The 23,134-nt window shown below is 42.3% G+C and overlaps 2 protein-coding genes across 8 annotated transcripts in view; one reads left to right on the top strand and one right to left on the bottom strand.

Moving 5' to 3' along the window:
* Positions 1-877, top strand: part of SH3GL3 (SH3 domain containing GRB2 like 3, endophilin A3) — a 58,193-nt gene extending 57,316 nt beyond the window's left edge. For all 4 annotated transcript variants that reach the window (XM_075431587.1, XM_075431589.1, XM_075431590.1 and 1 more), the window contains one exon: positions 82-877. In XM_075431587.1, coding sequence (XP_075287702.1) covers positions 82-287 — 206 coding nt within the window. In that variant the 3' untranslated portion in view covers positions 288-877. The remainder of the gene's footprint in view (positions 1-81) is intronic.
* Positions 878-2,647: 1,770 nt separating this feature from the next.
* Positions 2,648-19,123, bottom strand: LOC104334647 (lamin-B3). Of its 4 annotated transcripts, none has more exons than XM_075431809.1 (12): positions 18,431-19,123; positions 14,078-14,234; positions 12,971-13,096; positions 11,871-12,041; positions 10,399-10,524; positions 10,054-10,274; positions 9,103-9,328; positions 8,062-8,169; positions 7,083-7,199; positions 6,882-6,986; positions 5,008-5,039; positions 2,648-4,445 (listed from the first exon to the last, which is right to left on the bottom strand). In XM_075431809.1, exons 1-12 carry the CDS (start codon positions 18,799-18,801, stop codon positions 4,367-4,369), a joined length of 1,839 nt encoding a protein of 612 aa, XP_075287924.1. In that variant the 5' UTR covers positions 18,802-19,123; the 3' UTR covers positions 2,648-4,366. The 4 variants fall into 4 exon arrangements, with proteins under 4 accessions (XP_075287924.1, XP_075287923.1, XP_075287921.1 ...); XM_075431806.1 differs by lacking the exon at positions 5,008-5,039 and adding an exon at positions 6,677-6,747 and having other exon boundaries at positions 4,365-4,445; XM_075431807.1 differs by lacking the exon at positions 2,648-4,445 and adding an exon at positions 6,677-6,747 and having other exon boundaries at positions 5,021-5,039.
* Positions 19,124-23,134: the final 4,011 nt, after the last annotated feature.

Here is a 23,134-nt window from a genome sequence, read left to right on the forward strand (position 1 = left end):
GGACCCATTGCTTCATGCTTAGTGGCTGGTGGGATGCTGCGAAGTTCTATTAATGTGGGTTTTTTTCTGTCACTGGGGCAGGTTCTTCAATGCACATGGATCAGCCTTGCTGCCAAGCTCTCTATGACTTTGAACCAGAAAATGAAGGCGAGCTTGGGTTTAAGGAAGGGGACATCATCACTTTGACCAATCAGATCGATGAGAATTGGTATGAGGGGATGTTAAACGGAGAGTCTGGCTTCTTCCCCATTAATTATGTTGAAGTGATGGTGCCCTTGCCTCAGTGATCGTGTCATTCAAGCTGTGAATGTGATTTCATGACTGAAATGGATTCACAAATGTTCTGTCGGTGTGGCATTCTGTGAAAGCCTTGCTATTCGACTGACTTACTGACTTTTGTATGCGTCTTTTTAAAATGTATTTATTTTATATTCAAAAAAATTTTACCTTCCCTGACTCCATCAACCTGCAAAAAAACCCATACCCAGTTTTTTTGCTTTGTGCCTTGAAGACCACTGTATGAAGTGTTTACTGGTAGCTCACTGTTGCTCCAAAAACGCATTTCCTTGCTATTACTGTACGTGGATTTTTTTTTATCTTTGCCTGCAATGATTTTAGTATTGAAAACCATTTTTAAAAATACCATAAGTGAAGCTAACTGTAACCAGTTCCTAAGTTACTGACGTCATTGAGCTCTTTTCATCTATCACACTGTAATTTATTGTGAACAAGTTAATCCATGTTTCACACTGTATGTTGACAAAAGGCAAAGTGGTTGTTGTCAATATTATGATGTTATTGTACTAAGTACAAGTTCTCAGCATTGAAAATTCCTATACTTTACTGACCAAACTGAATAAATATTTCTGTGGGATAAGAGTGGTGGTTGCTGCTTCTGTTCCTGTTGTTGTGGCATTTGTTTATGAGCTGGAGGTCACTTTTGCTAAATACATCAGCTTTCAGTGAAGAAGACAATGCTACGTTAAAAATGTATGAATAAAGCCAAAGTATTAGTTTTATGACACCTCAGCCACTGGAGTTTTAATCTTGCTCTCTCCCTGCTGATTGTGTAGCATTTAGAATGTCTGTTAATATTTTCTTCTAGCAGGAGGATAAGAGAGAAATTCCTCTGAACTGAGTACAAACTGATCCTAGCTCCGCAGGGTTTGTCTAGGACTCCACTGAGCTAAATCGGTGAGTAGCACTGGTGGCTCCTGCAAACCGCTGAAATGGCAATACGCTTTACTTTTTTTTTGAAGGGGTTGGAGAAGGAGGAGAAAGAAAAGACTAGGTGAAAAGGGAAAGACATGCTATAACTAAAACCATGCAAAAAAAAAAAAGCCTCAAAATGAAGGACAGATGGACTCAGGTGTCTTATCACAATGAAGGTAGAATTAATTTATTTTTCTGTTACCCTTCTTCTGCTTTGCTTAGTAAATGCAGATGATGTAAGGACCAACTGCAGCAGTGCCAGAGGAGTGTGTAATCTTTTGCCAGTTGCTCTCTGTACAACACAGTGAGGACAAGGGAGCTGAACTCTTTAGGGGTAGAGGGGCTTGAATCCAGCTTCAGACTTTCAAGCTCTACGTGGTTCTGTAGTCCAGTAGAAACAGCATTCCCCAGAGAGAGAAGAATTTCATGTGTATCACAGGTGCAGTAACTTTTCCATCTGAGAAGCACAAATAACTATTGACTATCAAATCCATGCTGGCTTTTTTTTTTTTTTTTTTGGCCTTGGTTTGCACATGGTCACCAGGGATGTAGGAGGGTTATTCTTTGCAGCTTTTGCTACAGCCTCCTACTTAGGACACATCATCTCAGAATTTGGACTTGCTCATGTAAAGAGGAAAATTCATCAGTCCTTTTCCAAATTCATGGGGAAATACGTAGTTGTTATTAAAGCAGCAATATGGAAAGTTTTTGAATGGATGTAGCTATGATGTTCTGAATACAAAATGTATGGGACAACTTTCAAAGGTTTCAGTACTTGGGATTCACAGCTGCTTTTGCTTTTTCCCCCTTTATCAGAGAGGTCTCCCCAGTCATACCCTTCCATAGCAGGCAAGAAAGAGGCATTGAAATATTTTTTCCTACCTCACCAGAATTCCCTAGAGCACATGTGCATGCACACACACACAGAGATATGTGTAAAGGTTTTAATTCTCAAGACACTTTGCAGGCAGCAGCTTGCCATTTAATGTAGAGCTCCTGGTCAGCTGCGAGAGATGTCTCATCTAACAGAAGCAGCTATGCAGGAGTAAGCTGGAAGCAAGCTGAGAGCACACCGTACTGTTACTGATTAGGATAAAGTATATAGAAAGGTCATAGGAAACCAACTGTCTTCCAGGTTTGCTACCAGGATAACAATTTGCACAAGAGGATCCATTGCACATCAGAGGATTTGTTCTTTAACACCTGCCTTTTTAAGAGTGTATGCTAAGAACACATTTCATAAACTGCCCAGTAGGTTATGTAGTTTGGTAAATAGAAGCAGGTGGTCTTTCCCAGATGGCATTACCAAACACCATCCTGTACCACTGTCACTTCCTATCAAGACTTGTACACTAGTTCATACCTTTCATGGTTGCTTATTACATCCTTTCCTTGTGCTAAAAAAAGGTTTCACTTGAAATACTGAAGATTCCTCTTAAATTTATACAAGTTCAGCTTTATTTAAAGTATTGAGTGATAAATATACAGTACATTTCTGAAGGTTTCTTCAGTCTGCAGGGAATCTTCCCTAAACTCACCACTTTTATTGCTTCAAAGTCTTTTGAGACACTCAAGATCAATGAACAAACAGAACTTTATTATTTAACCTGCAAATATTAAACTCCAATACTGCTTTTATATACATGAAAAATATCTTTAGTAGTTAAGAAAGTTTAAGAAATTGAGATAAATATAGCAAGGTTAGAACAGCATCTATTTCTATGTAGGCTGTAAGATACAACAAGAATTCAGATGTGCTAAAATGCAAGTATTAAACCAGCAACTACTCTTGATGTCTCAAAACTAGAATTTTTAAATAACTGGAGAGGTTAAGCTAGTATAAGGAAGGCCTCACATTAACAACTGCATCCTAATACAGAACAAGTCTTAAATTGAGAACTGAATACTTTGGTAAGGTACGAGGCAGTCAAAAAACTATTCCACCATTTGGAAGAATCTGTAGTCTCAGCTGCTCCTCCCCTCACACTCTTAAAGAAAGGTGTACTTCCTCTGGCTCAGCAAGGCCCTTTCTATACCATAGAGCCAGCAGTAAGAAGTTTTTAGTAAAAGAGGCTAATAATAATTGAATACAGTGGCCCCAGAGGCTGACTGCCTGGTTTCTGAGGGTTCTAGGTCAGGCTTTACATGGACTACAGAGCTATTCAAGTTACAGTAAGTTACATACTGGCCAATGGACCGTATTCTCCCATTAGACATACAGAAAGCAGTACTGCAGACTGCACAGAGATTTAGTGCATAAGGATTCTAAAAGCAGGTGTTTTTGATGCCCCTTTTGCTACAGTTGGTGCTTTCTAGTTTTGATTTTTGTTTCAGCATGGGTTTTTTTCCCCCAGCCCCTTAGAAAGCTGGCTTGTTGGGACCAAAGTGCTAATATTGCTACAGTACCTTCTCTGCTGGAATGAGATGCTTTTTCACATTTACAGGATATGTCTGTCCAAGTTAAGTCTGACACAGCTATGCTGTGATACACTGTATCTCAGAATATACAATACCAAAACCAGTGGATTTCCAGGTGCTAGAACACACAAACAGTACATTAAATAACAAACAATATTTTTACAACTTGCTTTTAATTTTAAAGTGTTTCACTCTAGGAAGTTCTCTAGCAAGTGATCTAGACCAGTTTCATATATTTCAGCATCAGGATCTGAGCCGGAAACATTTCAGACAGTGGGCACTGTTCAGGGTGGTGTTTCACTTCAGCCAAGTGCAGACTTGCCCAAGGTGCAAGTTAGGATGTGATCTGGCCAATCTATTTCCCACTCAGGCTTGAAACAGAAGTTACCTTTACAGAAACACCATAACAGAACACAGAAAGCCAGGGCAGCCTTATGCTCATAGTCAAGTATTTAGCATCCTTCTAGGGCGTATGTTTAGAAGTTTTGTAAACTATGTACCCTCCTTTGTTTCAGCAGGTCACAGAAACCAGATCCTTGTGTTAAAGTGAAAATAACTTCCCATGGAGCTTATATTCTACTGCTCTATATCAGTGAATCCAAGAACAGGGTCCAGTATCAGAAGGTAGAAAGTTTCATCACGGTGTGGACAATGTTTCTCACAAAGAGGTCAGATGGGAGATGGAAATTCCCAGTTGCAGATATTGCAGAAGATACCAAAACACATGTAGTCTGTGTCACCTGGGATCAAGAGGTGTTTTCAGATGATCGTCTTTGTCCACGTTACATGATAGAACAGCTAGCATCCTCATTTTGCTGCAGAAATAAAACATCAAGACATTAGGCTAATTAGCATGCATATAAAAAGTATTTATTGCTGTTACCTACTTGATCCTCATGTAGGTGTGTGGGGTTTTTAGTGCTTTGTACATTTACTTATTAATAAGCAGGTTTTCAAGAGAGGAAGCACCTTAATTATACTAGATGATTTGGGGGTGGGGGAAAAGAATACAAGCTGTTAGGAACCCAAGTCCATGCAACACATTAGCCTGTGCCTTCCTTAATGAAAGGCTGTCAAGCTGTCTATCATTACCTCAGTTCTGAAGCATCCAAACTTCACTGGCATGCGGATTCATGCTACACTAGTTAGGATGATAAAAGCAGAAGCAAAAACCACAGAAACCCTGCCTACCTTTAAAGCACAGCATGCTCTCTTTGCATCATTTTACTGCATGCAAGTTAACTGTTTTCTACTAAACTGCCATTATTTCAGTACTACCAAGGCAGCAGAAACCTATAGGTAGTAATGACAAAAGTTTAACAGGAATTCAGCAGACAGGAAGGACATTAACATTTGAGTATTAGAATTGATCCTTACCGTAAGTGGCACACAACTGTATTGTAAAGTTGCTGATAAAACAGATTAGAGGTGTAAGGAAAAGTTACTTTTGCTTTCCATCATTGATTGACAAGTAAACCATAGTATTAGTCCATTCAAATAAACAGCTTTTAAAAAAGCTTGGAGAGGACCCACTCCAAACATAAATAGAAGTTTGTATCATTAAGTCTCTTTAAAAGCCCAAAGCTTCAACCATTTTGGTGTATGCTGTGCATTCAGAGCCCAAAGGCCAGAATAGCATTATAGAACCTTTCTCAGCAGCCTGTTTAACCGGGTCTCACCTTCCTTCAATGAGAGACTGAAAATATTACAAGAATGTGCATGTACGTCAGGAGACTTTGATAAGCATCCTTTAAGCTAGATGGTATAGTAATAGTTCTTTATCCAGATTTTCTGTTGGAAAGAAGGGCAAGGAAAGAACAAAGCAGCAGGCAGTAACTGCCTGTTCTTAGGTACATTTTCTTCACAAAGACAGTACTAAAGTACTTTTTAAGATTTCAGACAGGTATATTATGAAAATACCTAGGAAACAGTGGCAGTTTTAAGACCTGGTGCAGTAAGATGCAAGTCCTCCTTGTAAGTGTGTAGGATCAGTTTTAGCAAGAGCTTTGATAGCTCAACACACTGTATCAGCAGGAGGAGGGAGGGAATGAATTTTAGCTAGGTGTCCCTTTGCACTTAGGGCCTTGGCATTTGTACTAGCAAACGGGACTTGGTGCTATCTCAAGTCAAGAAACAAACCAGATCAAGTACAGTCCACAATTGTTCAGGTATGACCAATTTAAAGCCCTTGTATTAGTTCTGTTTTAGACTACTTCAGCAATTAAAGATACCTGACTCCTAGTATATCAGAGTACACTAGGAGCATTAATATGCAGAAGTTCAGACTTGTAATACAGCAAGTCAAAAGCCCCTTGAAGGGGCTAGGGAGTCTGTCACAGGGCATTACAGCATGCAAGTTGTAGCAGCCAAAGGGTTATAAGTATATTGAAGGCTAAACTTGCTTATTCTATATGACTATGTTAATTCTGTTAGCATGACCTGCATCTGTGTTGAAGTTCCACTTGGAAAGTATTGGTGGGGTTATTTATGACTGCAGCAAGGCTGAGGTACATATTTTGCACAGCAAAATAAGAAAAAGTAGTTCCTGGAAATGAGCTGGAACAGAAGTGCCTCAAACTCATGCTTGAATTTAGGAGGAAATCAGGCAATAAATACACTAAGAACTTTGATTTGAGCCTTTTAATACTTCTGAATAGAAATATTAGATTTCCTGTGTGAGTTTAAGTTATCTTAAGAGCAAGTCAGGGACACTGGAGTGTCAGATAAGTCACTTCATACTACAGAAATAAGATATTTCTGGTTAGCGTTTGCATTCTGTTCTTGGGGCAACAGCTTTAAAGTTTATCCATAGTCAAATGTTTCAGTAGAACAGACATTAAAGCTAGTATTTTCAGTGTGTCAGTAATAAGACACCAAACGATTAATGCTACTATTCAATCATACTCAACCCAGGAATATGCAAAATATCAATTCCACTTCTGATGCAAAGCCATGCGAGCTACAGCCTACATAGGATGAGAGACTGCAATGCTATTAATGAAGCAAGCTTTCTATGAGGTGACAAGCGTGGTTCTCACCATCTCACCTGCTTAAAGATCCTCACAGGAGCCACTATCATGAAACCAAACAACATTTCTTTTTTCTTCTTCTTTTGGTCTGACATCAAGAGAAATGTTAAGAGTTGTAGGATATGGATAGTACTTGGGGAAGTATTTTCATGCAGTCATGAAAAGAAATGGCCACTGAATGATTCTGTTGATAGCATGTATTGAAAACTTCAGGCAGCTTACCTGAGACTGAAACTCCATTTCACTTCCAGTTATTTCTTCATCATCTTCTTGCTCACCACTTTCTTCTTCTCTGGGTACATGCATTATCTTCCTCTCTGCGAGTTCCTAGAATACAATTGAATTGCCACCAACAAGCCTCAAGAATTAAGCACAAACAAGCTTAGTATTAGGACTGTAGAAGCTACTTACTCTCTCACTTACCTCATCATCATCTGTGATGAGCGTAACACAAATATTATCCCCAGTTCCCCATGACTTCTGAGACTTCCAGACCAGATCACTAGGACCTGGGCTTACACCAGCAGCTGCACCCCAGATCTGCAACAGATTTAGAGTGAGCTTCTGAAGAATCTTATTTGTAGTTAGATTAAGAGTTGTGTATGTTAGACTGAATCCTAAGTGCTCCAATACCAAAGATGTCCAGTATACAGAAACTGAATTCCTGTGATCCCTGGCAGGTTAATTCTTTTCAGGACTACCAAGAATGGTGGTAATGGTTTTTAACTGAAGACTGTAAAACAGGGCAGAAAAGGCTGTTAACAGCTTCTGCCTGACGTAGAGGCAGTCTTGCTTGACCCTGCATGCCATTTCAGTCACAGAGCCAAGCCATAGCTACAGACATACTGATGGCAGCGGTTTGTGTTTACAAGATAGCCTCTAGCCTGGGGTCACTCACAGGTCTCTTGAGCAAGCTTGTACAGAGTTTGGAGTGCAGAGTGTAGAACTGGGCTCTTTGGTTGCTATCAAGATGTACTTAGAGTATGATTTTTAGAGCTAATATTTAGCTTACTACCATAAACCATGAGCTCAGCATTGCTGAGCTGTAGTGGACTAAAGCTTTTAGCAACAGTGAAAGTCTTTGCACAACTTGTATCAAATCACAAGACCATGGGGAACCCTAAGAATGAACTAGAATATATTGATTCTGTTCATGATAACAGCACATCCCAATCCGGGATGATCCACGTTCAATCCATGACCTAGCTTTAAAGAAAATTTAATTGGCATTTCAGATCAAGTTGTTGCAAGGATTTTCCCCATCTCCCTCTCCACATAAAATAAGGATTTTGGTTCCTTAGTCACTTGCAGTATCAATTTAGTTTTCCTTATTACGTGAATCTCTGTCATCTAACATAACAAGAACAGAGCTCTGAGTAAGTTTCACAAAACCACTACCTACTGTGACTACTTGGCCCGCCTGAAGAGTGAACTGTGAAGGAAATTTGTATGTTACATCTGACACACTTTCAAGACGTCTTCTTAACACCCATCCATGTAGTGGTTGATCCTGTGGGACAAGAAATTTCTCTCAGCATTACAGACCAACACCATATCATACAAGTGCAAGGTTCTTTCCAGACTGAAGGGTCAGTTTTAGTCCCACTCCTGTCACGTATAGGAATCAATTTTGAGGAAGCCTTCAAGTTTCCATTAAAGTCTCACTATGTTTTCTCCCAGTATTTCCTTAGGATTAATCTTAGTCCCACAAGTTTAGGCACATCTATTCTTGCCTTCCGTTGAAGGGGGATCATGATGCCCTTTACAAGGGAGATTGTGATAAGTTGGTCACACCCATCTACCAACTTGGTCCATATATATAACGCATACGTAGTGGCCTGTGAAGGTTTAAGGCATCTCAGGCTGAAGTGGCAAAGATACCAGCCACAAGTTTTGGAGCTCTGAGTTTTAATTCTAGTAATTCTGGATTTGCACACTAAACTAGTCAAAGAATTACTTAATTGGTCAGACAAACCCACTACATGGATTAGATACTGTCAGTTCTATTCAGCCTGTTAGCTGTTCTAAGCATTTCTAAGTAGTAAGAAGCTGTCATTATCCAATTTACTAAGCACCTTATTTGGTTCAAGGATAAGCAGTGCTTCTGATAGTGCTAGCCTGAATCTGATGAGAACCAGCTGGAGGTGCTAGATTTCTGCATTGTAGAACCCAGCACGCCTCCCCCCAAAAGCACCTCCCAGACATCCCTGTGAACAACACACCTGCAGAATGAAAAAAAAAAAAAAAAAAAAAATCAGTCTCTAGTCTTCTCTTAACATCGGCCAGATTAGCCGAGATGTCCCCGCTTTGTATTTATTTCAGCAGTACTCTTCCCTCATCTCTTCATCCTTCCCTACTGTCATCTCCCACTAAACTACAAGTCAGTTCACAAGCAGTCATACTTTGCAATGAAGACCATGCACACTTGAATGAATAGAAGTACCTCATCAGAGTTGTTTTTCAGCCTAACAAATTTCCCATCTGCATCAATTTCTTCAATAGATACATTTCCAGAAGATGAAGCATGCTGAACAGTGTTAAATCTATCACTATGCCTTCTCTTTCTGGCTTCTTTGATTTTCCTTTTCTTCCCATGCAGGAACCGTCGCCCTTGACTTGTTGCTTGAGATGCAGAGCTGTGTGAAGATGGACTGGGTGACAGCTTTAGCCTAAAAGTGAGTCAGATAACATTCACTTGAATATCTGATGTGCTTATTTCTTCTCACTCCTATCCTCCCACTATAGCCAAGTCTAACAGCTTCTTATATACAAGCTTTCCATGAGGTCTTGAATTTAAGATTTTATTTTTACTGGCAAGAGTAGCTAAGTAGCTTGTTAAGTTTGGAAGACAGCCCCAGCCCTAGAGTTCAGAGCAAGCTCATGTTGATAAGAAAAGATTCCCAATGACAATAAGTATTCCTTTAAAGTCTCTACAGACACAATCTTTAGTGGAAGTAGTTTAAGTTTTTGACCCTTCTTAGTATGTATTGAGTTCATGTTGTTCTCACCAGGCAGTGTCTGGTTAGTTTGGAGTTCATACAGTTTCCCAGTTTCATTCATGAAACTTGAGCGCTGTCTTTGACTTCTCTAGGACGTAGCACAAAGCTTTGAGAAAGTTTGTTTCTAGCGAAGGCTGTCTGATGGACCTTTGAACTTTATCAGTTGTTTATCAGGGTTTATCAAGTTACTTCATCTTACTACACCATGTAGCAAATGTAGGATATAAACACCATCTACAGAAGATTGTGCTTCAAGAACTACATTATGGCACTAGTCACATACTTAATATTTATTTCTTGTATCCTCCACATTCTGAAGAATAACCAGTTAATTAGCATAGAGATCTTGGATGAAACACACCCTCATATGAGGATCTTGTCATGTCATAGCCTACCTCTGTTCCTCTCCTTCCAGCATTTTTCTGTAGGCACTTATTTCCAGATCTAGAGCCAGTTTCACATCTAAGAGATGCTCATATTCTTCCAACTGTTCTTGTGCCTGCTGCTGGGCTTCTGCCATTTCTTTCTCTTTTTCAGCCATACGTCTTCGATAGAGATCACGATCATAATCCAGCGTCTCCTGTAGCTCCCTTATTCTGTTCTCCAAAGCAACTTTCTAAAAAGTAATGGGAGGGAAAAATCAATTAAACTGTAACTGAAGATCAGAGCGGAGAAGCCAATATTTTGAAATGGGTATCTAAATTAAAATAATTCTAAGGATATACAAATAAAGATAGTACCTGGCTTTGATATTGATTAACTTGAGATGTCAGAATATCAGCTTTCTGCTTTGTTTCCATCAGCTCCTCCCGAACACTGTTGGCAATGTCACTATTTCTTGCCGCAGATAGCTGGGCATTCTCCAACTATGGGTAAGTCACTGTTAGTAATGAGTTATTTATGACTGTATACTTTAAACAAGAAAGGAAAAAATCAAGTGATTTTCAGCTGTTACATCTGGAAATAGTTATGTTTTACTTAAGTGCACAGATACCAATAAAGTCCAGGTCAGAGATTTTTGTTGCTTTTCAGGGAGGTTTACACAAGTTTGACATTCATGTCAGAAAAGTCAGCAGTAATCAGATAGTGAAAACTGCTGGATTAGGACATTTTAGTTACAGATGCATGAAGACTTTGTATAGGTATGAAGTAAATGGGTTCTCCTGAAGAACAATGGAGAATATGTTTAGAAGCTGCTTGTCAAAGCATGTGGCTACAGGATATTAGATGTACTTAGTACACTATTGCTCTTCTCCAAAAGTTCTACAACTAAACAGTTCCTGCGTCACTATAAGCAGCACTGAGCTATTTCTAGGACAATTCAATCTTAAGATGTTCCAGGAAAGGATAAAGTAGAGCCATGCTACTACAAGAGGCCCTCACAGAATTTCCAGTGTAAACCTGGACAGAAACATCCAAAGGAACTCACTGAGCTGGCATGTAAGTTGGAGTATAGAGAAAGCCAGAAGAACCAGGAAGAAAGAATACATGTACTTGTTGAGACAAATAGCAGATCATGTGATTCCGCACTGATTATTAAGGAAGGCTTAAGATACCAATACTGTACACTGCAACCAACCCATAAACCCCTGGGATCTTACTGACCGAGAGTATAAGCCTAAAGTATTACTTCTTCCTGCATATGTGGCTAATGCTGGGAGAGAGGTGACAGAGCAGTTCTGGAAGACAAACTGTCCAGCTACTTCCACAGCCATCCTCTCCCCCTTATCCAGTACTCGCAACTGGAAAGGGACATTTGTGCTCATACATTTAAGAGTGCACTTTTAGAACTATAAGAATTCCTCATTTCATGCATTTTAGTAAAACTATAATCAGTACATCAAGTTTTATTCAATAATACTGAATTTGCTTAATACAAACATAGCACACCTTAGTCCTGAATTTGTCAGACAAGGAATAAGATTTGTCAGAAGTCTAAATTATGATCCACTTTATTACACTAGCCATTCCTAATGGCTCCCCAAAGGTACAGTATTTATGCATGAACCAGTTTTGTTTCGGACCAAGCGTTCATGGAAGTTCCATTACTAAATTTGACACTGCTTCAAAATTCCATGACAAATGATGTCAAGAGGCTCTGCACTGAATGCAAGGGCTCCATCAGTAAGCCATTTATGCCAGTGTGATTTTAGTCCTATCGAGGTGCAGAGAACTTAAAGCTTTGTTTTGTTGGCATCTTTTACAGACTCACTTTTGCATTGAATGTTCGCTCCAGTTCTTCTTTGTATCCTTGAATTTGTTCTTCGTGTTGCTTTCTGAGCCCCTGCAGAGCATCTGAGAGCTTAGTCTCAAATTCTCTCTGACGACCAAATTCTATTTCTGCTATCCTGCTCTCATGGACTCTTTTTGCCTCCCTGAGCTCCTGGAAGAAGAAGAAATTTCTCAGAGAATAAGCATGTCAATGCAGTTTGATTTGACACTGGACTTACTGTACCAGCTTAGCAAGTCATTCAACATTTAATCAGCTTTATCATTGAGTGCACGGTAATTCATCTTTATTCAGATCTCGGATATCTATCCATTAGGTCAGGTACTTCTACCTTGCCAGCTGTGCTGGGCTGTTTTGCTTCCTCACTGCCAACATTGCTTAAACTAATAAATGCAGTAGTTTATATTTAACTTTAAGGCTAATTATTTGAACTAGATTGATTTCTCTGCTTTTCTTTACTTAGAACACATGCATATACACTTCAGTTTTTTTAAGCACTGTTACTTTACCTATTCTTGCTTTATTCAAAAAGTAATAGCAGTTGGTTAGAGAAACTGGAATTCTCTATCACTTAAACCACACACTTTGAGATTCTTTCCAGTCAGCAGGAAGTTGGGTTACTGCAAAGAACTAAAAAACATGTGAATGTAACTTCTCACACAAAGGTTACCAGACACCTTTGATAAGTGGTAAGGAAGTAAGGAACATAAGTTGCTTATTAAAGGAGATTTAACTTCTTTGATTATTTTAGGCTTCTAGCAAGCATCTGGAATCATTTAACTGTAATATATGCACTTCCAGTTACACAAAGTAGTATATTGGGATTGTAGTTATCCTCAGAAGTGCAGCCTAAGAAAATTATCTCACATTCCAGATACCTATTGGTACTATACCAGTTAACATGAGGTTCTGTACTTTCTTAAAGTCTTCCTAGTTAGGTGTATTTTATTGGCTGGTGGACTGTCATAGGTTGACTCAGCTAGTTACCTTTTTAAGGACAAAGCACATCTTAACATTGCTTTTAAGTGCATCCACAGATCATGGACACCTAAAAAAATCCTCGTTAATAAGCTAAAACATACATCTTCATGAAGGCTCTTCTGGAATGTCATTTGTTCCTCCAAAGTTTTCATATGATTTTGCAGGTCCACCCTCCTCAATACTTCACTGTGGAGATGCGTTTTGGTATCTTCCAGCAACAGCTGCAGCTAGAAAAGACAGACATCAGGGTAATCAAAACTAAGAGGTCATTTTTCCCAACTAAGACAGTCATCTTATTACAGGTCATTCAACTTCAGTCCCACAGCAGTCAAAACACACTGCTTAAGTGAAGTTGGTTACTCTAAGTTCTTATTTCAGTGGGATCCAGCACATTAGCAACAGAAAGAACCCTATTTAATTGTTATGTAGACCAAATTTACCACAAGGGAAATACAGAACAGCCCTTAATCCCACCAATCTTGACTTCTCAAAGATGACTTCCAGTGAATCAGTTGTACCATCCATACACATTCCTCCCCTTCACAACACTAACTCTCCCTAACTTCCAATATAATTTGTTTGATGCTTAACAAGCAAAATCCTCCAAATACAGCTTAACTATGTTAACAAACTATTATACACTTCCAGTGTTGGAGTGTGCTGCTTTAATGATACACATTTGGGTTTTTTGAGTTTTCATCCTAAAGATTTGAAATTAATTTATTCAATGATCACATTAAAGCATGATGATAGAAAAGCTGTGCTCTTAGAAATGCCTTGATAGAGTAGCCACTCAAGCAGAGTTCATTTTAGTAGCACAAAAGCCTACAAAAAGAAAGTAGTCAGAACCTAGTTATTCTAGGTAGAGTTAAGCAGCATTCATCAAATGCTCCCTTTGCTGACATGTTAAGGGAATGCTACAGGGGCTATAGCAGTACAACACATTTCAGCTCACTTTTTCCTCAGAACAAGAAACAGTACATACTGTGATCAGACTAAAATTAAATGTACCTACAACAGGTGGAGGTTTTAACAGACCTACCATCAGTAGCATTTACTTTCAGCAAGATTACAGAAATCTTTTTGTCGACCTGTCATTGCCATAGATAACAGTCTTTCCCTGCTTTTAAATCTCAATAACTAGCTGGAAAAACAAGCAAAACCTTCAGGAACAAAAGCAGAGTTGAAATTCCAGGAACAGGTCTTACAGTGACTACTTGATCCTTTAATTCACGCAGGTCATTCTCCAGACTTCGGTTCTGATTCAACGCTGTTGCTAAGTCAGCTTCTTTCACATTCAGCTGAGCATCAAGGTCTCTTATGCGAGCCTGTGCCAGGTTTAAATCAGCTTCTTTTTTTGAATTCCTACAAGTGTAAGTTTTACACTGGTAAGTTGCAGCTGGTGAGGGAGAAAGTTTGTTTTTAATGTGTTTACCTTCACAGGGGTCTGTGGCAGACCTGAAACAGAAGAGAGGTTAGTTAACGCTGGTGAGAGCACAGGGCAGGCTCTGGGAGACAAACCAGACAGCCCCCTCAGACAAGTATGATTTGTTTAACCAGAAAGATTTCTGACCCAGTTTCCAGCTTGTTTTGTGCAAATCCTGCGCAGAAGCCAGCTATTTTCCATGGCATTACCAACCGGAGAGGGGAGGGACAGCACAGGCCGCTGTCTCCACAGGGAAGGGACTAGCCACACTCAGAGCCGAAGTTCACCAGAGCATAGCGACCTGCCACCACTGAACACCCTGCTCACACAGACACCTCCTGTCAGCAGCAAAGGCCGCCACCGGCTTCCTGTCACGGTGCCTGCGGTCCCCTCAAAGGCATGGCTGCTGCAGGCCCCAGGGCCTTGCTCGCTGCTCTCACCAGGAGGGAGCCGCCATGGAGGCCGCCGCCACCCAGTGGAGGCCCCGCAGCGCTGGTGGCAGCGGCCAGTCAGTGCTGGTCACGCATGGGGACAGGGGAGATGTGTCCCAGAAGGCCACCGGCCAGGCCTCGTTAGCGCCACATCCCCAGCTGGGGCTCTGCCACCCACAGCCCCTCAGCTTCTGCCACAGGGCCAGGAGCCACCGCAGCAGCCACCCTTCCCTCACAGCGCCCTTGCAAGGGACTCTTCTCCCTCAGGAAGGCTCACGCAGTGTTCCCTCCTTCACACCATGGCAGAGTTACAGGGCAAGAAAAGCTCTGCCTTCAGAAGAGGGCCATTTCCTTGTGCCCTCGGGTACCACCTGAAGGGCCAGCACAGTTGTTCAAGTCGCAGTTTCACTTGGCACCGCAGCAGAGAATCGTGGGGCCCACAAGTTCCCATCAGAGAAAGGGGTGATAATTTCCCAGACTGCCCCAGCTTCTAAAGCCCTTGCAGTTGCCTGACCACAACCCAGAGTCCAACTTTGTACTCAAAACCCTGATTTGAGATTGCAGAGAGTAAAGCATTCCATATATTTTAGCAAAAACTGTTCTGCCAAGTGGCTAAGTTGTGATAATTCATACAATGAGTTTTCCAGTTGATAACCGAGCAGACCAGTTGGAGAGAGCCCAAAGTCATTCTGCAGGAGCTATCAGCTCTAGAAAGCTGGGACTGCAAGGAAAGTTTGGAAAAAAGTAAGGGTTGTTTAGTCTAGAGAAGAGAAAAGTGACAGGAGACATAACGGTCTTTACATACATGAAAGACTGCTGCACAGAGGAAGAGAATCTGTTCTCCGTGTCAGTTGTGGAAAAGACGGGAAGTTGCAGGGAGGAATATTTGGGTTAGATGTAAGAGAGAGGAAGCTAACAGTAGTTCAGCACTGAAGCACATTGCCTGGGGGGGATATTCTGGAATCTCCATCATCTGGAATTTAAAAAAAGGGTTACACAAATATCTGCTGGAAGGGATGCAGGTATGGTCGGTCCCAACCCAGGCCTGGGGCATGTGGCTACATCATGGTCTTGCTCAAGGCCTTTTCTAGCCCTGTTATTCAGAGACATTTGTTGACTGTGTCTCACACTGACATGACCATGGTGCAAACCCAGATGTTTTGCTAGCAGAGGATATTTATTCTTTACTCAAGACTCTAGGAAAAAAGTAACTACTGTGGTAACAATGAAAAACAAGATAATGTGTTGTAGTTTTACTGTTTACTGGTTTCTTTCTTTTCTAGTATTAGCCACCTTCTTTTTGGGATCTCTGCTACCACTACCACTTATTGTGAGTGTTACTTATGATATTAACAAGCACACCACTAGCACTACTTAATGATAATATTGAGTGTTCCATCCTACAATAATATAAATCTAATTCTGCAACCAAAGCGTGCAAGACAAATTCCATTAGTAGCTGTGTTTTAATGGTCCACTTTTCCGATGCCTCTGACAGACATGTTCAGGTTTCCTATATTCTTTCCTGACAAGTATTATTTTCAGAGAACCCTGAAGTGAGTCGTTTCATCTTTAAGAACAGTATTTTAACAAGTCTGGCTTTCACAAGAAAACTTTCTACCCTTTTAAACCAAGTTTGGGGTTCAGAACACCACTTACATTACTTACATTATTAAGCAGCAAGCCATGACAGTTACAGCACTCTGCAACATTCCATATACCAACCATTCCAGAACCAAGCCTGGTTTATTGACTATAAATTGTAAGCAATAACTTTGAGGCAGTGCTAATCACATTCCTTGTAAATCAAGGTGCTGCATATGCTTCACCTGGAAAATTTAATAATTTTACCAAAAGAGTTCAGACATTTTTGAAAAATGCTCCAGTGTCAAGAGTAGAGAACATTAAGAGCACTTGCAGAATTCCTTCTTGCAGCTTCAGCTTACTACACTGCATATTTCAGGTTCAGTAGCAAAATGCACATCTATACTCACTGACGCAGAAACAAACTGGTCTTGTCTTTCTCTGCTGTGCTGCTGGAGTTGCTTTGACCTTCCTCAGGGTCCAAAATCAACCAATTGATATGCTTATCCACAACAACTCCTCCCCAAATGTCTTTGGCCTACTTCCACTTACTGCTGTTTTAGCAGTAAAAAAAAGCTGAAATGCAAGCGCACTTCATTGTTGCCACAGCTTTAAGTCTCTTTACCAGTGATTAGTAAGAGCCAATGGTTAATGCTGTTGGGAAATTATCTGGTGACATACCATACTATAAGAGTTCCAGGTTATTTAAAGGTTGCATATATAAAGGGCCCGATACCCTCAAGGTAGTTTGTTCCAAGTCATCCGAGACATTCACAGTTAGGCAGCCCAGATACAAACCCCTCAATATTAGGACTTCAATCTAGTCCTTTCAGAAAGCAGCATGTACTATGTATTATTTCCAGTGGGCTGTAAAGTTAACCATTTTAAGACCTAGTTAAAGAAAAAAAAAAAAGTCAGTCCAGAGGATTGCATACCCCTGCCAAGCCTAAAGCTTTATAAACAAAGCCACAGACCTATACAAACTCAAAGACCAGCAGCAAAGTTTTAGAACTGGCATTACCCCTCTCCTCACTGTCCGTTCAAGCGACTGGTTAGATTTATGACAGCAATCTATGAGCCAAAACCCAGCATGAACGGGACAAGCCCAAGAACTTCTAAGCAACTAGAAACAGAAGCTTAGAGTAAAAACATTTTTTATTCCCAAGTAGAACAGCTACTTAAGTCCTAATGAGGGGGCAGGATTTGCTCCATACAAGTGTTAAAAGAAAAAACTGGTGCCTAAGGTTGCTATGATACAAGTTTATAACAAGACGTAGGGGACCTGTGGACATCCGAATTATTGCAAGTTTGTAATTGATTTGGTGGTACAATGGGGCATTAAAGTAACTAGCAAAACTAGCATTCTGCATATATTCATAGAGGAAGCTTGTTTGGATTTGACACTTGTTCCCTCCCCTTCACTACCTACCTTCTTCCCTCCTTCAGGGGGGATTTAATTGCACTTACACTGGGCCACCCCTCTGTTCCAGGCTTGGTGAGACTAGACAGCAAGATGATTCCATGCTCGGGATACAGAGCTTGCAAGAAAGTCAGGCCTGAAACAGCAGGCAGTTCATCCCACTGTCACGTGAATCAAGATCTGAAAGCCCCTAGGACCATTTCTGTGCAGCACCAGCCTGGACCAGGTAAGCCACGCTGCTTACGGGACCACCTTCTCTCCCCATTCCCCTCTAGGCAATGGCTGAGCTAAAGAGCCCAAAAAAAGACGTGAGCTGACTCCTCACAGAGACTCCTTCCCGTATCCCCATAACTTCCCAGGCGCTCTCCAGCACAGCGGCTCTTCAGAGTTCATAGCCACCGGTGCGGTGCCAAGCCCAGTCGGCTGTACGCTCACACAACGCTACCCCATCAGGCCACCCAGCACCTCAGATTGCGGGGGACCCACCGCAGGGAGGGGCTTTCTCCCGACCCAAACCACTCCAACCGCGCCGGGCCACACGTCCGAGGTGTCACCGCCTCCACGGCACCCGGCTCCGAACCCTCCCTGCCCCACACGCCAGCCGGCCGCGCACCCCCTTCCCCCCTCCCCGGGCGGCTCCCGGGACGGCGGCAGGCCTGCCGGGGCCGGGCAGGGGCGGCGGGGGGGGCCGGGCACCCACCTGCTGATCAGCTGCCGGTGATTCTCGCCGATCTTGGCCAGCTCCACCTCCAGCGCGGCCCGCTCGATGGCGACGTCGTCCAGCACCCGGCGGGCGTCCGCCAGCTCCTCCTCGTAGCGCACCCGCAGGCTGCCCAGCTCCCGGCCGCTGCTCGCCTCCTGCTCGGCCAGCCGCTGCTGCAGCGCCGACTTCTCGGCCTCCAGCGCCCGCACCCGCTCGATGTAGACGGCCAGGCGGTCGTTGAGCTGCTGCAGCTCCTCCTTCTCCCGCAGCCGGCTCAGCCGCGTCGGGCTCAGCGGTGAGGCGGCGGTGCTGGCGCGGCCCAGGGAGCGGCCCCCGCTCGCCGGCGTGGAGGGGATGATCGTGGCCATGGCAGGCTCCGGGCGCAGGCCGCACTGCCGGGACCGCCCCGCGCAACACACCGGGTACTCGCTGCCGCCGCCCGCGTATAAATAGCCGGCAGCTGCCGCCGCGGCCTGCCGCCCGGGGTGCGCGGCTTAAAGGGCTAGGGCCGCCCGCCCCCCGCCGCCCCGGGCGGACGTTGCGCCGGTTTCTGGGGCTTTTTTTGTCCTTATTTCGTCCCTGCGTCTCGCCGCATCTCGTCAGTGCAACGGTGCTGCCCGGAGAGGGCGGGGAAGTGGCTGTTGGGAGCAGCCGGCGGCAGCCCGGCGGTTTCACCTCGCGGTGCCAGCGCTCGAGTGAGAGGAGTTGCCCGGGTCCAGGCCGGCGCGGGGCAGCCGCAGCCATGCTCGCACCGCCGCCGTGCCCGTGCTCGGCCGGCGCCCTCTGGTACTTCGGCAGTTGGTCCAGCTGACCAAAATCAGCTAGTCCCGGCTCCGGTTTTGTTTCTTGTTTGTCGGCGGTTTTAGCTTTGAGGGGAGGCTGTGGGGGCTGTCCGCCAGCCCAGGGCCGCAGCGTTCCGGGTGAGAGCTGTGGTGCGAGCAGAGGGAAGAACTGAGAGGGAAAGGGACCTGCATCAGGACAAACGTGTGAGGCACTCTGCAAAGCCTTACTCTAATTACATTTTATTAAAATCGTTGTTCAGCACGAAGGTTGCTTCAGCGCTTCTTTATTAGTGACATGTACTGTGATAGCTGTCAGTTTTCTCCGGTGCCTAATTAATTTACCCTTTTCACTTACAGTTTGGAGAGCAGATGCTGTACAAATCTCATTCAGTATGAGCAGAAAAGCCTCTGAACATTAATATAACTGTTAATTATGGTGTTTGTTGCAGCAATTACAAGAAACTTCATGTAAGGTCTTAACTTAGGTCAATGCTATTTCCTACCCAGACAAATACTCTTGACATCCTCTTACAGTTCTTTAAATGTAAAGGTAGATTTTATGAAGGTTGTAGGCATAAATTCAAGCTTCACTTCGTAGGTCTGCAGGCACGTAACATAGGAGGACAACACAGTTGGCCCCAAGATCGTAGCTGGGGAATTTGGAGTTAGGTTATGTATACCCCTGGATACAAAGTTACAAAGTAGATGAGGACACAGAAGGAGGTATGGATGCTCATCAAGTTTTTTTTCTGAACTTCTCTACACATTTGTATAAAAAACAGAACACAATTTCAAAACTCTACAACTACACATAGCACGGTAATGACATCTGGCCGGACTGAGCTCCCCTGGTTCTAGTCCTAGCAACAGCACCAGGAAATTCTCTTCTGCAGAGCAGTTCTAGTTTTTTATTTTGATATAATGAGTACTTGTTTGTTCTTCGCTGCCAACAGAAAGCTCAATTCAAGAAAAACAGAAAGTATGATTTAAATCTGAGTATGTACCTCTAAGACCAAGATGTGTGCATCTGAGGGTTTACTTCAGCTTGGAAACCTCAGTCCTCTACAAAGAACACTGTGATCGTATGTCATTGCCATGTTTGATGGTTACATGTTACCAGCCAGCTGTTCAAATACAATTGTATGGTTTTGGAACAGATGCAGAACAAAGCAAGAAATCTGCTATTCTATTTTCCTTGCCTGCCAAGGCTTTGTAATAGCGCAAACAAAAACAGCTGAAAGAAATAGTTCAAAAATAGTCTGAGCGAGTTTTGCCTTTTGTATTCTTCACCTACCCTCCCTATGCAAGAACAGAAGAACGTAATGGAAATCTGTTACTGATTCTTTTCTTTCTGACATTTTTTCTGACTGTTTCTTTGATTAAGACTGTAGACCGTACTGCTTAGACCACAAGTGTAGCTGAGGAATTCTTGCACAGATAGGCCTGTACCATCTTTTCCTACTATTTCAAGTATAAAGATACCGGGCATATTTTAGGGTTAAGAAATACAGAGGGTATCAGGAAAAACTGTGGGAAAAGGTATATATCCCAGACTAAAGTACAGTAAAAGCTTTTCTACAAATCGTCCTTTTGTAGGAAAGTATAGATATGGGAGATTTAGACAGGATTAGCAGATTCCAGAAAGTTGAAATAAAAAAAAAAAACCCTGAACTTTAAAAATGCTTGTGGGCTTTTTTCGAGTATCTTAGTCATGCCTCGGTCTTGAGCTAGTGAAATTAAGTAAAAAAAAATACAATGATACAGCAGTATGATGAAAACCAGGAAAAATTCAACTGAACTTTTTGCTATCCTTTTCCTTAGGTACCTGCTAACTGATTTTAGCCATGTGTGAGCAATCTGTTAGCACTAGTTCCAAAACCTTGTCAGGGCTCTGAGTGCAGTAATATGCCCTAATGACCATGGCCAGTCTCATCTGGGGCTTCCACCCACGCCCTGGCCCACGGGCGCAGGAACTCCATTTAAGCTCTGGCCTGGGTCTTGGCCCGCTTTTGATCTCTGTTATGGTTGTGCCTAGCTGTAAGCTTTCTTGGCCTGTGGACTGGTGTTCTGGCTTACGCTTGTGTCTGCCCAGTAACTGCAAGTTTGCCTGGGCTCTCTGCACACCCTGGCTGTCGTCTCTGTCGCTCTGCATATTTTGCCTCGGAGTAGTGGGACAGGGCAGTGGCTGGTGTGGTTCCTGCCCTGCCAGCCTGGCTACCTGACTTGGCTCGCTGTTAGGAAGCAGCTGGACCCTGCCACTCCTTGGATGATAGACTTAGAGCCATGGCTACTAAATACTTAGGTAAGGTCAAGCTTATTGATGGTAGTATCTCTTTTTAGACTTTTTTGTGACCTAATACAAGGTGTTTGGATTCACCTCTACTTTTCAAGTGTTAAATACATTTGAGGCTAAGAATAATAAGTGGACAGGCTTGAGTAGTGTGAAAATACTGTGCTGGCAAATGTATGCATAGATGCAGAGTAATCCTAGATAGCGGAAACTTTTGTAGTGTTTTAGTGTTTTTCTTTTTCCGTGGTAGTCATTCTGATCCCTAATTCTTAAGGATCTCTTCCTAAATATCTATTGGGAACAAAGCAAGGTATCACTGGGCAGCCTTTGTGACAATTTAAGAAATCCATACATATAATAGTAATGTTTCAAATGGCATTACTCTGATATATTAGAACATATCAATAAACACTTTGCTAAGCCATCTATTTACAGACAGATGCTAGCGACACACATGTCCCGAGCTGATGAAGACAGGTTGAGTTCTACTAGCCTGATAATGGTTGCCACAGTACTAGAGTAGGTATAGAGGCTCCATGAGAAAGTTAGAAATTACCCACCAGAAAGCGTAAAGGGCAGTTTCTGTTTCTATTTCATTGGGGGTAGTACACGTAGATGGAGAAGTCCTTTCCAGAACATGTAACTGCACGGGTGATCCTCCTGTGTAGTACTTCAGCATATACCCCTACTTGCCTTGTTAAATTAAGCAGGACAAGTCAGTCAGCTTACAGTGGGTTTTGCCTGTGTTGGAAAAATAGCCTTCTATGAATTGGTAATCAGTGAAGAAATTAAATTATTTGTGGCATCACCAGATGCAAAAGTAAACAATAGATTTTGTTTGGTAAAACATGAAATATAGAAAATATACCTGACAGCAGCATTTTGTAGGTGACATTTGATAAGGCTTTGTCTTAGGCTGTCGTAGTTTCTGGTTGCCAGTGACTAAATCCTGCTGTTATGTATGAATGCAGAGAAGCTGTTCCTATGTATAGTCTGAGTTGCTACTGCTATGATTAGAGTCTGGCTTGTGGTCTGAGGATGTATACTGTCTTCCAGTTTTATGTAGAATGCACCTTAATTTCTGTAAGGAAATGTGTATACAGAATGAGGAGAAAAAGAAGCCTTAGTTACTGCATGGTCTGCAAAAATAGAATTTTGTTCTGTAGACTTTACTAATACCGGTATCAGACTTTGAAGAAATGTCACAGACTATGAGGGGTTCTCAGAGCAGAAGGCAATAGAGCCAGCAAAGAAGAAAATATGAAGGAAAGTGGAAAATAAGCTGTTTTTTCAGTGACTGTATAGCTCCAAACTGTGAATCTGGAGCTTCACGAAGTTTCTTTCCCTCTGTCTACCAAATCTTGCTAACCCTTCTTTATCCTCATTCATTGACAAATAGATTGTGTTCAATTATGTCATCACTGACTGTTAAGAGTGAGTACATCTGCTAGCTCCCACAGGAGCAAGGAACCACCTCTGATCCACCAGAGCTAAGTCAAATCTGAGTCCTTTGTGGAAATGAAGCTACTTCCATCTCTTCTAGGAGAATATAATAACAAAAATATCTTCATTTATATCCAGACAACATTACTGAGTCGAGATGAGTTTAATCCATTTCACAGAGAGCAA

Source organism: Opisthocomus hoazin, chromosome 10, assembly GCF_030867145.1.
Source record: "Opisthocomus hoazin isolate bOpiHoa1 chromosome 10, bOpiHoa1.hap1, whole genome shotgun sequence".
NCBI classification, from domain to species: domain Eukaryota; kingdom Metazoa; phylum Chordata; class Aves; order Opisthocomiformes; family Opisthocomidae; genus Opisthocomus; species Opisthocomus hoazin.

What these genes read in the sequence shown, in the direction of transcription:
- LOC104334647 (XM_075431809.1), bottom strand. Translation starts at nt 18,801, where the DNA reads ATGGCCACGATCATCCCCTCCACGCCGGCGAGCGGGGGCCGCTCCCTG. An exon ending in CTGGAAGGAGAGGAACAGAG is followed by an intron (nt 9,329 to 10,053) that starts GTAGGCTATGAC and finishes ACTCACTTTTAG; the next exon opens with GCTAAAGCTGTCACCCAGTC. An exon ending in ACAGTTGTGTGCCACTTACG is followed by an intron (nt 4,446 to 5,007) that starts GTAAGGATCAAT and finishes TTATTTCTGCAG; the next exon opens with CAAAATGAGGATGCTAGCTG.